At 47.6% G+C, this 17,936-nt stretch overlaps 1 protein-coding gene across 1 annotated transcript in view; it reads right to left on the bottom strand.

Moving 5' to 3' along the window:
• The window catches only part of PTGS1 (prostaglandin-endoperoxide synthase 1), a 184,789-nt gene that overhangs the window by 104,085 nt on the left and 62,768 nt on the right, over positions 1–17,936 (bottom strand). Inside the window, exons 3-4 of the mRNA XM_029613756.1 lie at positions 13,675–13,791; positions 13,333–13,473 (exon numbers count right to left, since the gene is read on the bottom strand). Of these exons, the coding sequence (XP_029469616.1) occupies positions 13,333–13,473; positions 13,675–13,791 (258 nt within the window). The remainder of the gene's footprint in view (positions 1–13,332; positions 13,474–13,674; positions 13,792–17,936) is intronic.

Genomic DNA, 17,936 nt, shown 5'->3' with positions numbered 1-17,936 from the left:
TCTTGTCCTCTCTGTAATTTTATTCTTACTGTTATTATTAGGGATTTGAATCGTTTTTTGATGATTTAAAATATCATCTGATATTTTTTAAATCGTCAGTAATCGTTAAAGAGTGCGATACAATAGAAATTCTACTGATTTATAGTGAAAAAATCATTAATCAGGTTAGTGCACACTAACGGGAGTTAGGACACAACCTAAAAATCCACCCCGACCCTTTAAAACCACTCCCTTAGCCTCCACCACCCTCCCGACCCCCCCCCCCCCCAAAACATTTTAAAATTACCTGGTGGTCCAGTAGGCCCCGGGAGCGATCTCCCACTCTCGGGCCGTCGGCTGCCACTAATAAAAATGGCGCCGATGGCCCTTTGCCCTTACCATGTGACAGGGTAACCGTGCCATTGGCCGGCCCCTGTCACATGGTAGGAGCACTGGACAGCCGGCGCCATTTTTAAAGATGGCACCGGCCGTCCACTTGATGGCCCTTGCCATTTTTAAAGATGGTGTCGGCCGTCCACTGGATGGCCCACGCCATTTTTATTAGTGGCAGCCGACGGCCCGAGAGCGGGAGATCGCTCCCGGGGCCCACTGGACCACCAGGTAATTTTAAAATGTTTTTGGGGGGGGGGGGGTCGGGAGGGTGGTGGAGGCTAAGGGAGCGGTTTTAAAGGGTCGGGGTGGGTTTTTTGTTTATCGGATCGGGCGCAGCTGATAAAAAAAAAACCGATCGGGCCGGACGAAAAAAAATGCACGATTTGAATCGGAACCGGAACCAAACCGATTCTGGTTCCGATTCACATCTCTAGTTTTTATCACTATTCTGTAATTGTTTTTCCTTTGTTTTAGCCACTATATATATTTATATATTGTTGCACTGGGAGTGGACCCTTGGTCTGGTGCAGGATTGGTACAGCCCTCTGGTCGGACCTGGAGAGTACCTGCCACCAGGAGACGGAGTACAGGAGGAGACAGAGGCTAGCTGGAGCTTCACCAATAGCAACACAGGGTTCCCTCAGGTTGAGCCCTTGGTTACCCGGGCCACCTGGTCTTAGGTGGGCCTTGCAGGGTCTCCTAGAGAGAAAGTTCAGAGACATGCCCACCACGAATAAGGATGAGCAATCGGTGCTCAGACAAGGAAGACCAGAGGTCACAGGAGACCAGAATAGAGTGTCTGAGTGTAAAGCGAGGATTAAGGCCAGAGTCTTGGTATGGACGGTCAGCCAGGCAGGGTCAGTAGCAGAGGTCAGTCTGGACGTAGCCAGGTCAAGCTGGAGATCGGGTTCCAGGCGGCAGACGAGAGTAGTCAGTGTTCCAGGCAGAGGTCAGGGCAGGCAGCGATCAAAGAGTAGTCAAGAACAAGCAAAGGTCAGTACTGTGAGATCAGTCCGAAGGGTACTACCAGGGATGGAGAGATGAAGGAGCAGGAGACACTGGAACGGAGACACAGGAGATACTGGGACTGGAGACACAGGAGACACTGGAATGGAAGACACAGGAGATACTGGGACTAGAGACACAGGAGACGCTGGAATGGAAGACGCAGGAGATACTGGGACTGGAGAGACAGGAGACGCTGGAACTGGAGACACAGGAGATGCTGGAACAGAGAGACTGGAACAGGAGACACAGGATACGCAGGAAGGCAAACTTGCTATCACCAAGTAATAGACCCGATTGCCAAGGCGAGGTCCTGGGAGACAGGGCCTCGCTTATATACTAGGCAGGGATGATGTCATCATTGAGCAACCCGGCCGGGTTTCACGCACTTGGCCTTTTAAATTGAAGGAGGTCGGCCGCACACATGCCTAGAGGCAGGGCCGAGGAGACACTGGACGCGGAGCCCCAGCGGGAGCTCCGCTGTGAGGCTTGCGATGTTGCTGGAGTCGGAGCGGGCCGAGGAGAGTGACGGGGACAGACGGGGACGGTCGGGACCGGCAGTGGAAGAGAGACCTGAGCTCATGGATAGCCAGGAGAGGTGAGCAGGCCCATCCGCAGAGCGTACGCGGCCAGGAAGCACAACATATATGACATGCCAATAAAGTTATGTGAATTCGTCTCTACGAACTTCAATATCATCCCTTCCCCTCCCATTCTCTGCACACTGCCTGGAAGGAGAGGAGCTGGAGCAGGAAGCAGAGGGCTGTTCTCACCTGAGCGAGATGCCCAGTGATAGGGAGAAGCATGGTATCAGGAACGGGGAATAATGCTGGAGTCAGGCTTGGGGATAGTACACTGTTGTTGGATTTGGTGAGAGAGTGCTCTGTGTGTGTGTGTGTGTTTGTGTGTGTGTGTGTGTGTGCGTGTGTGTGTGTGAGAGAGAGAGAGAGGGAGAGAGTGCGGCCACCTCTTCACCCCCCCCCCCCCCAAACAGAATCTCAAGGTCACACGCAGGTGTGTGTGGGAGGGAAGCGGAAGTCAATGCCACATGCAGATGCTGGGAGCTCCGGAAGTGTCTGCTGATACCACTGCTGCTGGAGGACCCTGTGTTCATCTGTGCTGAGTGAGGGACTAAGGGAGCACTCGGCCAATCTAAGAACCACCGCTGGTATGTAGACTCAGGACTAGCAAGTATTAAAGATCAGCCAGTTTGGGGGTGAGGGAAATGAGAGAAGGGGAATGCTGAGTAGGGTAGAAAGAGGGAGATGCTAGGCAATGTGGGAAGAGCATGGGGGACAGAGAAGGAGAGATGATGGGGCAATGGCTGAAGGGAGAGTTTCTCTGTCCAAAACAGCTTACAATCTAAGAAACTAAGCAGAGGGTAAGGTGAGAGAGAGGGATCGATTAATAATAACTATCATTTTTATAGCACTACTGAATGTATGTAGTAGTTCCTTACAATGATGGAAGTATTCAGGATTGATAAGTCCATGTAAAAAAAAAAGCTTGCAATTTAAAAAGCTGAGTAGATCATGAGGGAAGAAGGAGGGAGGCAAAAGCAAACTAGGACTGGGAGAAGATGTACAGGCTACGCTGTCCAACTAGGAGGTAAAGAGAGACAGGCAGATGAGATAGGGTTGCCAACTCCCCCCCCCCCGCCCCCCACACACATCAATAAAACAGGCTGATCAAGTTACCCCCATTGCATGGGTAGAATGGCAGTTCTGATTTTCAAAATGACTTTCCTAAGAAAATCAGAATTATATCTCAATGCATGCAATGGGGGCTGAAACCAGAATTGGTCAAACTGTTTGGTTGACTTGGGGTGAGGTGACAAACTTAAAAAAAAATTGTTTCAATTATGTGATTTCGGGTAGTTTTAGTTTGTTTTATATTTACCTTTTAACTTAGTTTTTAAAGTTATTGGCAGGTATATCAGAACGGACGAGTGAGATGGATGACTGCCAGAATACCACTTAGCCCAGCAAAGGTCTGATTCTAGGTGTAATAACTGAAACTAGATGGGTGGCAGTGCTTCCTTATGTTAACTCTATGCCCTGCAGTGTTTAGCAAATTCATTTTTAAATGTTTTTTGCCATTTTTGGCCTGGAGTGGTGTTATGTTCATACATCATGCCTTTGGCTTCTCTTCCCAACTCTGCCCTGCTCATCTCGCTGAAATTCACAATCCAAACTTGAGATGTCTGTAACAATGCCATCCATCCTTCAAACCTTCCCAATGTCCAGGCCTTCCTGAATCACTCCCCTCTCCTCCCTGGCAGTAGGAAGGGTGATTATCTCCTGCTGTCTTGCCCATTACTGTCAAAAATGGTGTCAGATCATCCCAGCTTCACACTTTGACATGAATGTGGGCAAATTATGAGTTGGCAGGGAGCTGGCATGCTTTTGACAGTACTGAGTAAGGCAACAGGAGGTAAGCAACTCTTCTCCTTATATATAATATAATGGGTCAGGGAGATCTTGAGGGGACCTGAAGGCTTCCAGTGCTAGGAGCTCTGGATAGCCTTGTTGTTGCATTGGTGGAGCAGCAGGGGTCTGTGCAGGCTTGTTCTTGTGTTGCGAATGCCCGAGAGCAATCGACATCTAGATGGCCTTTTTTGTATGGGTGGAATTGCCAAAAAGGCTAACACTATGACCTCATAATACAGAGCTAGCACACTAGCCTTTTTCCCATCCTGCCCTGGTGCCATTTATTTTCTCTATAACTTCATTGCTATAAGAATGTTAATGCACATTAGTGCACAGAGGGACATAAACTGTGAAACGTATTATCCCTCTGATCTAAATAATTAGGTGCACTTAATTTGTTGTTCTCTGTACGTACCCGGATCAGTCCAGACCATGGGTTGAGCCTCCTGTCCAGCAGATGGAGACAGACCAAAGCTGATAGGATATCCTATATCAGGACAGAGCCTACCCTGCAGCCCTTCAGTATTTGTCTGTCTCCAGCAGATGTGACAGCTCACCCTGCGGTTCCCTGGCTTATCTTCTTAGCCTTTGCCCTGTTAGGCTCTTTTTCCTTATCCCTGTCAGATCAAGCAAGTATTTCAAAATTGTTAAGTTGTTATAAAAAAAAAAAAACCCACTGTTTTTCACTCAGGAGACAGTGCCTGTCTCCTTGCTCTTGGGGGCCTAGGGGGGTTTTCACCCCTTGTTTGTTAAGCGGCCTAGGCTCTTTCTCCGGTGTACCTTTTTGGGGTGATACTGGTGGTCCAGACACTCCCCCTATCTAGCTGCTTTCTGCCTCACTATCTCCCGGGACGCTTAATTCCCTGGCTGGGCCAGCAGGGAAGCTCATTCCCCTGCATTTAAAAAATAATAATAATAATAATATTAATAATAAGGAATACTGATTTTGGGGCACTTTCAGCTTCAGTGCTGACTGTTTTGGCAGCGTTTGATATTTAGGCTAGGAGCGAGCAGGGTTCGTTCTCCTGCACCTGTTCCTCAGCACCGGACAGCTCAGCTACTTTTAGCTCTCCTCGCGGCTTTTTTTCTTTGCAGTCATGCCGCATTCTAATCAGTGCCTGGCCTGCGGGGAGCCTGCTTTGCGGCTCTCCCGCGAAGGCCTCTGCTCGTGGTGCCTGCTGGGTGGGGAAGGTCCCTCCCCGGCAGTGACAAAATCTAAGACCCGGGGAAGTCCTCTGATCCCGTGGCCAGGCCATTCCCGAGTCGGCAAACCGCAGGAACGGCGGACATCTTGGGGATTTCTGCAGCTCCCGATTTCATTTTCTCCTCCTGATTTGAGCCCCGCGCAGACCCAGGATGAGGACCCTGACCCCCTCCTCCCCTCCCCCCCCAGGAAATCCAGGCCACGTTTTTCTTCGGAATTTGTGCTTTTAATGCACAAATCTTATTTGGCCAGTCTATAGGAGGAGGAGGAAGTCCTGCCAGGTCCTCCCCCCACTAAGATCCCCCGCATGCCCTCTCCGCTTGTTCCAGCTGCGCCGGATGCACAGGAGTCTGTCCGGGTTCACGTGGTACCGGGGGTCCCCCCACCCCCGGATCCTCCTGCTCCACCGGTGACACCAGATCAGGATCCGGATGCAGATTTGGCGGGACCTGCCCCCCTCTGGAGGGGGATGATCCACAAGTGCACTGCTTATTTCAGAGGGAAGAGCTGGAACCACTCATTCCCTTCATACTTCAGGAGCTGGGGATTGAGATCCCTCCAGAAGATACCGTCACGGCCGCGATGTCAGCTCACGTGGACACGGTCCTGGTGGGACTCAGGGCTCCTCCACATACTTTCCCCTTCCATCCTATGCACAAGCTGCTGCTCCTCTGAGAATGGGAAGCTCCTGAAACGGGGATCCAAGTAGGGAGAGCTATGGACAAGCTCTATCCCCTCCCTGAGGATTGCCTAGAGATACTTAAAATCCCTAAGGTGGATTCTTCTGTGTCTGCAGTAACCAAGCACACCTCTATTCCAGTAGTGGGAGCCACAGCGTTGAAGGACGTGCAGAACCACAAGCTTGAATTCTATCTGAAGCGTATTTTCGAAGTCCTGGCCTTAGGAGTTTGAGCGACGATATGCAGCAGTCTCATGCAGCGGGCAAGCCTTAGGTGGGTTCAACAATTGCTCAGCATCCAAGACCTCCCGTCTGCAGAGGCGGAGCAGGCTGAACGGTTGGAAGGCACTGTAGTGTATGGGGTGGATGCTCTTTACGATTTACTCTGTGTTCAGGCCAAAGTGATGGTTCTGCGGTGTCGGCCAGACGTCTCCTCTGGCTGCGCAATTAGTCGGCAGATTCTTCCTCCTAGTCTCAGTTGGGCACACTTCCTTTCAAGGGTAAGTTGCTTTTTGGCGAGGAGCTAGAACAGCTTATTAAGTCCTTGGGTGAGAACAAGGTCCATAAGCTGCCGGAGGACCGCCCGAAACAGTCAAGGTCTTTTTTCCCTACACGTTCCTGCTTCAGGGGCCAGCGAAGGTATAATAATTGGGCACGAGGTGCTTTCTCTTGAGGAAATTCCTCCAGATCCCAGTCCAGGTCTCATTCCTTTCGAGGATGCCGTGCCTTCCGAGATGGTAACCCACAGCATTCCACCGCAAGGCCCGCCTCTCAATGAGATCCGACCGGCCCATTCCTCCATTCCAAACTTAGGTGGTTGTCTCTCCTTGTTCTTAGAGGAATGGGCAAAAATTACATCGGACCAGTGGGTCCTCGACAGAATAGAGAAAAGTTACGCTTTAGAGTTTGCTCGAGACCTGCCGGATCTGTACATAGCCTCTCCTTACGGACACCGAAAGCGGGCTTCCGTATGCCAGACTCTTGCCAGGCTCCAGGAGCTGGGAGCTATAGTTCCAGTCCCGGTGGAGGAATAAGGTGCCGGCCAGTATTCCATCTACTTCATTGTGCCGAAAAAGGACAGTTCCTTCTGTCTGATCTTGGACCTCAAATGAGTCAACCGGGCCCTCAGGGTACCACATTTTCGGATAGAGACCCTGAGGGAGGTCATAGCGGCTGTTCGAATTCAACATTCTGGGCCAGCATTTTCAGTTCAGGGCTCTGCCCTTCAGCCTAACCACCGCGCCATGCACTTTCACAAGGTCATGGTGGTTGTGGCGGCTGCACTCCGACAAGAAGGTGTCCTGGTCCATCCTTACCTGGACGACTGGCTTGTGCGGGCCAAGTTGGAGACTCTCTGCGGGCCGGCAGTCGACCGGGTCCTTGCCCTCCTCACCTCTCTTGGGTGGATAGTCAATTTTCCCAAAAGCAATTTGCAGCCCCCCCAGGTCTTGGAATTTCTGGGGGCGTGCTTCGATACTCGGGTCAGCAGGGAGTTCCTACCAGACGCTCAGGCGCTCAAGCTTAAGGACCAAGTACGCAGCCTTCTCTCGCTTCCGCTTCCCATGGCATGGGACTACCTTCAGGTCCTGGGAACCATGGCTTCCACTATCAACCTGGTCCCCTGGGCTTTTGCGCATATGCAACTATTACAGAAAGCTTTACTATCCCACTGGAAGCCAGTGTCAGAGCAGTTCCGGACGGTTCTCCCACTCTCAGACTCTACCATCGCTGACATACAATGGTGGCTCTTGCTAACGCACCTCCTAAGGGGCATGTCCCTTCAGACTACGCAGTGGATTGTAGTCATGACAGATGCCAGTCTCTCTGGGTGGGGAGCAGTCTGCGAGTCACAGGCCATGCAGGGAAATTGATCTCCAGCCCAATCCCGCTGGCACATCAATCGCCTGGAGGCCCGAGTGGTCCGTCTGGCTCTCACGTTTTTTCTCCCTCTGATTCGCCGCAAGGCGGTGCGAGTTCTCTTGGACAACTCCACCACGGTGGATTATATCAATCGACAGGGAGGCACCCGGAGTCGCCTGGTGGCCCTAGAAGCCAGCCGAATCTTTGCCTGGGCAGAGCGTCATCTGGAGCGCCTAGCAGCCTCCCATATAGCGGGCAAGGAGAATGTGCAAGCCGATTTCTTGAGTCATCAGCGTCTCGATCCTGGCGAGTGGGAGTTATCGGACAGAGCGATAGCTCTGATCATCAGCAGGTGGGGTCCTCCTCACTTGGACCTGATGGCAACCTTGAGCAATGCCAAAGCTCCCAGGTTCTTCAGCCGCTGGAGGGATCACTGTTCGGAGGGAGTGGATGCTCTTGTCCTTCCCTGGCCCCACGACATCCTTCTGTACATGTTTCCTCCATGGCCTCTAGTAGGAAAGTTCTCCGAAGAATAGAACTTCACAGGGGACCGGTCATACTCATGGCACCTGAATGGCCCCACACACCGTGGTTCGCAGATCTGGTAAACCTGGCAACGGACGGTCCTCTTCGTCTCAGCCATTTCCCTCGCCTACTTCGGCAGGGTCCCATAATTTTCGACCAGGCGGATCGCATCTGTCTAGCGGCCTGGCTTTTGAATGGAGAAGACTGAGAAAAAAGGGATATAAAGAGGAAGTTATCTCCACCCTTCTTCGAGCTCGTAAGCCATCTACTAGAGATGTGAATCGTATCCTCAATCGTCTTAACGATCGATTTCGGCTGGGAGGGGGAGGGAATCGTATTGTTGCCGTTTGGGGGGGTAAAATATCGTGAAAAATCGTGAAAAATCGTAAAAAATCGAAAAAACGTAAAATCGCAAAACTGGCACATTAAAACCCCCTAAAACCCACCCCCGACCCTTTAAATTAAATCCCCCACCCTCCCGAACCCCCCCCCCAAATGACTTAAATAACCTGCGGGTCCAGCGGCGGTCCGGAACGGCAGCGGTCCGGAACGGGCTCCTGCTACTGAATCTTGTTGTCTTCGGCCGGCGCCATTTTCCAAAATGGCGCCGAAAAATGGCGGCGGCCATAGACGAACACGATTGGACGGCAGGAGGTCCTTCCGGACCCCCGCTGGACTTTTGGCAAGTCTTGTGGGGGTCAGGAGGCCCCCCACAAGCTGGCCAAAAGTTCCTGGAGGTCCAGCGGGGGTCAGGGAGCGATTTCCTGCCGCGAATCGTTTTCGTACGGAAAATGGCGCCGGCAGGAGATCGACTGCAGGAGGTCGTTCAGCGAGGCGCCGGAACCCTCGCTGAACGACCTCCTGCAGTCGATCTCCTGCCGGCGCCATTTTCCGTACGAAAACGATTCGCGGCGGGAAATCGCTCCCTGACCCCCGCTGGACCTCCAGGAACTTTTGGCCAGCTTGGGGGGGGGCTCCTGACCCCCACAAGACTTGCCAAAAGTCCAGCGGGGGTCCGGAAGGACCTCCTGCCGTCCAATCGTGTTCGTCTATGGCCGCCGCCATTTTTCGGCGCCATTTTGGAAAATGGCGCCGGCCGAAGACAACAAGATTCAGTAGCAGGAGCCCGTTCCGGACCGCTGCCGTTCCGGACCGCCGCTGGACCCGCAGGTTATTTAAGTCATTTGGGGGGGGTTCGGGAGGGTGGGGGATTTAATTTAAAGGGTCGGGGGTGGGTTTTAGGGGGTTTTAGTGTGCCGGCTCACGATTCTAATGATTTATAACGATAAATCGTTAGAATCTCTATTGTATTGTGTTCCATAACGGTTTAAGACGATATTAAAATTATCGGACAATAATTTTAATCGTCCTAAAACGATTCACATCCCTACCATCTACTTCTCTGGCTTAGTGCAGTTAGTATAGCTGTGTTTAAAAAAGGATTGGATAAGTTCTTGGAGGAGAAGTCCATTACCTGCTATTAAGTTCACTTAGAGAATAGCCACTGCCATTAGCAATGGTAACATGGTATGGACTTAGATTTTGGGTACTTGCCAGGTTCTTATGGCCTGGATTGGGCACTGTTGGAAACAGGATGCTGGGCTTGATGGACCCTTGGTCTGACCCAGTATGGCATTTTCTTATGTTCTTATGTCCGTGTTTGGAAAGTTTTTGAAAATATATGTGCAGAATCGGGTGTTTCGGCTCGTTTAGCTCCGGTTTCGGTGATTATTTCCTTCCTCTAGAAGGGCCTCTCCAAGGGTCTCTCATTCAGCTCATTGCACATCCAAGTGTCCGCTTTTGGCTTTCTCTTAGATAACGTTGATGGTCACGCAGTAGCGTCTCACCCGGATGTTGTCCATTTCCTTAATGGCGCCAAGCATTTGAAGCCGCCCATCCAGTCCACTTGTCCTTCATGGAATCTTAATTTAGTCCTTCGGGCTCTCTGTGAGGCTCCTTTCGAACCTCTCTGTTGGGCTACCCTTAAGAACCTGACGCTCAAGACAGTTTTCCCGGTTTCTATCTGCTCTGCCAGATGGGTGTCGGAGATTCAAGCGTTGTCCTGTCAGGAGCCCTTCTTGCTGTTTTCTGATTCTGGAGTTTCTCTCAAGACTGTACCCTCCTTCTTGCCGAAGATTGTTTCTCCTTTTCATGTCAATCAGTCTGTGGAGCTTCCCGCGTTCTCTCCGGAGGATATCGTGAGTACAGTTGGGGGCGATCTTCACCGCCTTGATATAAAACGCGTTTTACTGCGGGTCTCAGATCATCTTTTTGTCCTGTGGAGTGGTCCAAATAGGGGCAGCCAGGCTTCTAAGACTACTATCGCTCGGTGGTTGAAGGAGGCGATTTCGTTGGCCTATATCTGCCAAGGCCGGGCAGTTCAGGAGGGCCTAAAAGCTCATTCTTTGCATTCTCAGGCTACTTCTTGGGCGGAGAGTCAATCGGTCTCTCCATGGGAAATACGCAGGGCTGCTACGTGGAAATCCCTGCATACCTTTGCTCGACATTTCCGCCTTGTTGTACAGGCGCCAGTGTTTGGTTCCTTCGGTCAGCAGGTGCTTTGAGTGGGATTGTCTCGGTCCCACCCTCTGCAGTGAAGCTTTGGTACATCACACGGTCTGGACTGATCCGGGTACGTAGAGGGAAAGGAAAATTAGTTCTTAACTGTTAATTTTCATTCCTGTAGTACCACGGATCAGTCCAGACACCCTTCCCTGTATTTTCTGCCGTCCACTCGAAGCTCTTTTTGCAGGTTACTGAATGTTTTTCATCTGTGATTATCCTTAAAGGTACCGGAAGCATCTGTTTTGATGACAATGGATATGCAAGAGTGATCATGTACAGAGTCCATTCAATGTTTGCAATTGTTAGGTTTTGTGAGTTCTCATTTCTTGCATAAGTTTGCTTGTTACTTGCTTGATCTTTTACTGGTTATCTTTATTCTTATCTGCTATGACAATGGCTTTACTGAAGGGCTGCAGGGTAGGCTCTGTCATGATATAGGATACCCTTTCAGTTTTGGTCTGTCTCCATCTGCTGGAAAGGAGGCTCAACCCACGGTCTGGACTGATCTGTGGTACTATAGGAATGAAAATTAACAGGTAAGAACTAACTTTCCTTTGAGTCACATGGCAGCAGCAAATTTATAGGTGCATCATCAACTTATGCAGTCACCTATGCCCCTCAGTCTGTGGCAAAGCATTAACAAGGAAGTAACAATCTGAAAATGCCAAAGCCAGACATCATAAAACTGCAAAAATAGGTTAAAATCACTGAAAATCCTAGGGGTCAATTTTGCTTTTTTTAGGGAAATCAATAGGAACAGCAGATGTACAAATCCATACAGGAAGTGGGATAAAACCAAACCAGGACTGGATCATCCTTTCCAAAAAATCGAGACAAGTTGGAAAATCTCTGTTCACTGCATGCTTCCTTCGCTGTAAGTTATGCTCTAAATATAGGAGTGTGCTCAAATTGCTAGAATATTGATTTCTTTAAAAGATAAAAAAAATAAATGCCTCCATTTCCTCTCACTTTTTCAGAGCCAGTTCTTAAAATTGCATGTATCTAAGAACAAGAAAAGTAATTATTGCCTACGTTTAGAGTCTGATTCTTTGCTGTGACTAGACCAGTTTAGCATACTGCTGGCAGTGGAGTATGAATTGCTCAATCTTATCTTTTGTAATATTTCTGTTCCTGGATTTATCGATGATGAAAACCTTTTTACAAAGCATAAGTCACAGAAGGAGGCCCTATGGTGACCTGAAGAAACGACTGCATGTACAAAACAAGTAAAAATTTAGGAATAATTTAGGGAAACAAACAATGAAAATCTAATGCCATGCCTTGTGACATTCTTCTGAGAAGAGACTATGCTTTCACCCCCCACCCCCCAACCATTTCTCTATCCTGTTAAATAAAAACGAAACTAAAAATAAACTGTTAATTTAGTTCCAGGTTTTCACTTCAGTCTCACAGACCTGCAGTGCTATTGGTCCCTTGGAGGGAGACGTCAACATTAACTTGGTGGTTACTTATTAGCCACGGATAAAGCTGCATTCTGCTTCCTTGGCCAGAAGTGGTTGCTGTTTTGAGTAACTATTAGGGATGTGAATCGTTTTTTGATGATTTAAAATATCGTCCAATATTTTTTAAATCGTCAAAAATCGTTAAAGAGTGCGATACAATAGAAATTCCCCTGATTTATCGTGAAAAATCGTTAATCGGGTTTGTGTCCACTAATGGGAGTTATTTGGGGGGAGGGCGGGAAAACCGGCACACCAAAACAACCCCTAAACCCACCCCGACCCTTTAAAACTAATCCCTTATCTTCCCCCACCCTTCCAAACCCCCCCAAAATGTTTTAAAATCACCTAGTGGTCCAGTGGAAGCCCCGGGACCGATCGCCCGCTCTTGGGCCATCGGCTGCCACTAATAAAAATGGCGCCGATGGCCCAATAAAAAAAAACCCACCCCGACCCTTTAAAACTGACCCCTTAGCCTCCCCCACCCTCCCGACCCCCCCCAAAAACGTTTTAAAATTACCTGGTGGTCCAGTGGGGGCGCCGGGAGCGATCTCCCGCTCTCGGGCCATCGGCTGCCACTAATAAAAATGGCGCCGATGGCCCTTTGCCCTTACCATGTGACAGGGTATCCGTGCCATTGGCCGGCCCCTGTCACATGGTAGGAGCACTGGATGGCCGGCGCCATTTTTAAAGATGGCGCCGGCCATGCCTGTGCCATTTTTAGTGTTTTTCCAACCAGGTTGAAAGTGGCAATCTGTAGGCACAATAACTTCCACAGCAATTTACCAGTCAGGTTCAAATTTGGAGGATTGGAAGATAGACCATGAACCTGGCATGTACTCTATTGAAAATTACCTCCATCCGAGAAATATGAGGTTATTTTCAACAGGGTCAAAGTTGAAAAGTGCAAGAACATCTATGCATAAGCACAGTTTTCACTTTCTTCTTTGTTTCCCATTTGCTGTTTCACTTTTGTCCCTAGACTGAAAAATGGTTGTATATTTTAGATTGACCAAATCAACCTTTCTCCAATCAAGTAACACTTGGTGTATGGCCATAGATTTAGAATTATCTCAACCCCAACACGGTATTCAAAATCATGGAAAAACAGTGTGGAGTGAGACCTCAAGAGGTCATTGCTACCATTCCACCTCTCCTTCCAACTGCCTCCAGCAAGATGCCCTCCACCTATGTTAGCTCAGATTTAAGAAACAATTTTATGAGTATTTGTACCTGTCAACACAATTTTCATGAGCATATCTCTGAGAAAAGTGTTGTTAATGATGTCCCACAACCACTTGAAGTGAGTCAAAATGTAGTGATAGAAACCAGGAGTAGGCCGCAATGTTTCCCGAAATCGCGTCCAAAATTCAGCTGCAACAAACAAAGACCTTTCATTAGATTTCATTCAGTCCCTGCAAAATAAAATAAAATCTACACTAAAAAAAAAAATCTGCTTACTCAGAAATGCAATAATACTGCAAAATAGAAACAGAAGAAAATTAATATCTGTATATGATTCTAAAGCGTCTTCAAGTGGAAAAAGAAGAAAATACATCCTACAGTACTACTCACGGATAGTGCAGTTGGGGCCATAATAACCAGTTCGAGTGCAATCACATTCATATCTGTCCATGCCGAATCGTACACATACTCCTCGATGCTGACATGGGAAATAGCAGCAAGGGTCCACTACAATACATAAAGAAAGAAAAGATGAGATAACCATGGAGGGTCCCTAGCCACTAAGAAGTGAAAGAGAGCCTGAGATTAACTGGGATGTATGGCATGCAACAGGATGAAAATTGGGCAGACTACGTGGTCCCTATGGTCCCTATCTGCCATTTCTATGGGGCCTCTATAAATAGGCCTATTTATTTATTTATTTATTTGTTTGTTTGTGTTTGTTTTTATATACCGGTGTTCGATTTACATATCACATCGGTTTACAAATAATTTATGGCAAGTACAGTAGATGATTAGAAATAGATAGATATGGCAAGTACAGTAGATGATTAGAGAAGTGTCATTGGAAGTTATAGTAGCAACATGGGTAAAAAAGACAGTGCCATAAAAATAGCATAAATAATTGTAGTATAACAGAGCCAAAGGATAGCATAAATAGTAATGGTATAGCAAACGGAATATATTGCATAAATAGTAGTAAATATCAGAGTAACAGGGTAACAATAATCATTATGTATATTTTGTAACAGGGAGGGTAATAGGGATGGGTAGCATAGATAAATAGCATAAATAGTTAAATAGTCAGTGTAAGTAGACAGCATAAATAGACAACATAAATAGTAATATAATGAGAGCAGTTAGCATTGGTGTAATAGGGGTGAAAATATTGCTGTGGTGGAGGGGAGGGGGGTTGCTCTGAGTGCATAGTTAGGGTTTAGTTTCGGGTTGGATCATGTGTGATGTTGGAAAGACTTTGCGGAATAACCATGTTTTAAGATTTTTCTTGAAAGATTGGGTGGATGGATCTGTTCTTAGTTCTGTGGGGAGTTTGTTCCATAGGATGGGGCTGGCATAGGAAAATGTCCGAACCTTTGTTGATATCCAATGAGTGGCTTTAGGGGGCGGAGTTTGTAAGAGGCGAGAGTTTGAGGAGAGAAGATTCTGTGTGGGAGTATGGAGGAGAAGGGGGGTGGGCAGCCAATTGGTTTGGTTGTTGTGGATGATTTTATGGATGATGGTTAGAGTTTTGTACTGTATTCGCTGAGGGATTCGAAGCCAGTGTAGGTCTTTGAGGATGGGTGTAATGTGGTCTGATTTCTTGCTGTTTGTGAGTGCTCTGGCCGCAGCATTCTAAGGTCTATTTACTAGGGATGTGAATCATTTTTCAACTATTTAGATTATCTTTCCGATAAGGTTTAAATCGTCATTAATCGGTAAAGAGTGCGATACAATAGAAATTCCCCCGATTTATCGTGAAAAATCGTTTTTTTTTTTGTCAGAAAATGATACAATTTGACACTTTTCAGGTCAGTTAAAGTCAGTTTAGGAATGAATATGTATTCCTATTGGCTGCCCTCTTATTTTTTCATGTTACCAAGGTTCCCACTGACAATATATGGGGGATGGGAAATGGAAACGGTCGGTAGCTTGACAAAAAAAGTAATGTGATCAGTCAATGTGACTAGAACTTGTGCCCTATCCCTGATACCGGGAGTGTTGTGATCTTCCTGCACGCAGTGCCCTATCCCTGATACCGGGGGTGTTGCGATCTTCCTGCACTCAGTGCCCTATCCCGGTTACCGGGGGTGTTGTGATCTTCCTGCACACAGTGCCCTATCCCGGTTACCGGGGATGTTGTGATCTTCCTGCACGCAGTGTCCTATCCCTGATACCGGCGTGTTGTGATCTTCCTGCATACAGTGCCCTATCCCTGATACCAGGATGTGTGCAGGAAGATCACAACACCCCCGGTAACCGGGATAGGGCACTGCGTGCAAGAAGATCACAACACGTCCGGTATCAGGGATAGGGCACTGCATGCAGTAAGATCACAACATTCCCAGTATCAGGGATACGGCACTGCATGCAGGAAGATCACAACACTCCCGGTATCAGGGATAGGGCACTGCGTGCAGGAAGGTCACAACACTCCCGGTATCAGGGATACGGCACTGCATGCAGGAAGATCACAACACTCCTGGTATCAGGGATAGGGCACTGAGTGCAGGAATATCACAACACCCCTGGCATCAGGGATAGGGCACTGCATGCAGGAAGATCACAACACTCCCGGTATCAGGTATAGGGCACTGTGTGCAGGAAGATCACAACACTCCCGGTATCAAGGATATGGCACTGAGTGCAGGAAGATCACAACACCCCTGGTATCAGGGATAGAGCACTGTGTGCAGGAAGATCACAACACCCCCGGTATCAGGGATAGGGCACTGCGTGCAGGAAGATCACAACACCCCCGGTATCAGGGATAGGGCACTGCGTGCAGGAAGATCACAACACCCCCGGTAACCGGGATAGGGCACTACGTGCAGGAAGATCACAACATCCCCGGTAACTGGGATAGGGCACTGCGTGCAGGAAGATCACAACACTCCCAGTATCAGGGATAGGGCACTGCATGCAGGAAGATCACAACACTCCCAGTATCAGGGATAGGGCACTGCGTGCAGGAAGATCACAACACTCCCGGTATCAGGGATAGGGCACTGTGTGCAGGAAGATCACAACACTCCCTTTCTCTCAGGCACACATGTAAGTTCTCTTTTTGGCTGATTCAGCCTCCAGTGTGATGAACTTGGGCAGTGGTCCTTTATGCTTGTCCCTTGCTTTCTTAGTCGCGACCAGAAGCAGAAGATCGGTAAAACATCAAGGATTCTTTATTAGCACAAAACGTCATAAAAAGCCCGACTCAGGCCGAGTTTCGCTCCTATGTCGAGCTGCTTCAGGGGCTATGATGGTCAATACAATTTTAAAGGCTGTCTCCTTAGTAAAGTTTTTCTCAGACTAAACACAACTTCATTGTTAGACCGGTGGTTGCCAATATTCAATCCTCCTTAAAATCTGTCAAACTCACAACAGCACTGACATCGAATGAAGACTTCCGGTTGTTAAGCGCTGGTCACGGCATCCTTAAGTTCTCTGTGGGACCCGGTGGACATAAGCATTTTCAAAGTGGTTCATTATATTTTAACGTTCTTCATTCAATGTTTGTTTCTTTGGACCATCCTTGCTTTCTTAGACGTCAGGTCAATACAATATCACACAGGGCAACTTCATATTCCATATGGTAAATACAAAATTACTAAGGGTGTGTATGGGAAGAAAACCTTTAGGTTTTTTTTTGTTTTGTTTTCTATTTATTTATTTACTTATTTTTTTGTTTTCTTTTGTTTCTGTTTTAGCACATGCTAAATAGTTTTTGAGCATGCCAAAATGACAGAAATAAAATAAAACAGCATTTGGTGGCCTTTTGTGTTGTTTCAGATGGGAAATGACACAGAGCATAACCACTGTCATTATTTCACTCTAGATGGTGACATGGGACAAGAGCAGTGCTCGTTATACATTTTTTGTAATCTTCATTTGAATTTTGTTTTAAAGTTACCTCTAAAGAAAACTGAACATTTTGAAACACTGTAGTGTCGAGTTTGATGTTGCTAAAGGATAATTCCTTATTCAGGGGAAGCACAAAGATTGGGATATCCCCAACGAACATTACTATTAGAGATCTAGCAGCTTGAATTCAGTTCACTCCCAGAGGACCAGAGTTATGTATTGGTTCTTGTTTTAAGAGTTATTTTTAAATTGCATAACAAAATTCTTAAAAATAATATCATATGCAGGAGCTAAGTGTTGACAGACTCCATCACAGACCAATGATTATAACAACTTAAGCAAGTACGAAAGGAAATAAGTCATGAGACCAATTTGAGCAGTCCCGATGCTTGTCATATGAGGTCTTCTCTATTTAATAAGACAGTTGCTTAAAACATAGAATGCCTGTGAGTGAGATCATTTTTTTATATTTGGCTTTTCCTTGCCCAGTGGGTTTATTAAATATAGTGTTGTGGTTTCCCTGTCTTTTCAAAATGACAGGATTATCTCCCCTAACGATGACAACCCCTCCGCCAATAATACAATTATTCCGCTAGCTAGCCAGGTTAGAGACCTTGGGGCCACCCTGGACTCTAGAATGAATTTCAAAAAGTTCATTAACACTACTACTAAAGAATGCTTCTTCAAGCTACAGGTCCTGAAGAAGCTAAGACCACTCTTACATTTCCAGGATTTCCGTTCAGTGCTGCAAGCCATACTGTTTTCAAAGATTGACTATTGCAACGCTCTACTACTCT

Source organism: Rhinatrema bivittatum, chromosome 8 (genome assembly GCF_901001135.1).
Source record: "Rhinatrema bivittatum chromosome 8, aRhiBiv1.1, whole genome shotgun sequence".
In the NCBI taxonomy this organism is placed as follows: domain Eukaryota; kingdom Metazoa; phylum Chordata; class Amphibia; order Gymnophiona; family Rhinatrematidae; genus Rhinatrema; species Rhinatrema bivittatum.
This window is presented reverse-complemented; position numbering and strand designations above follow the sequence as displayed.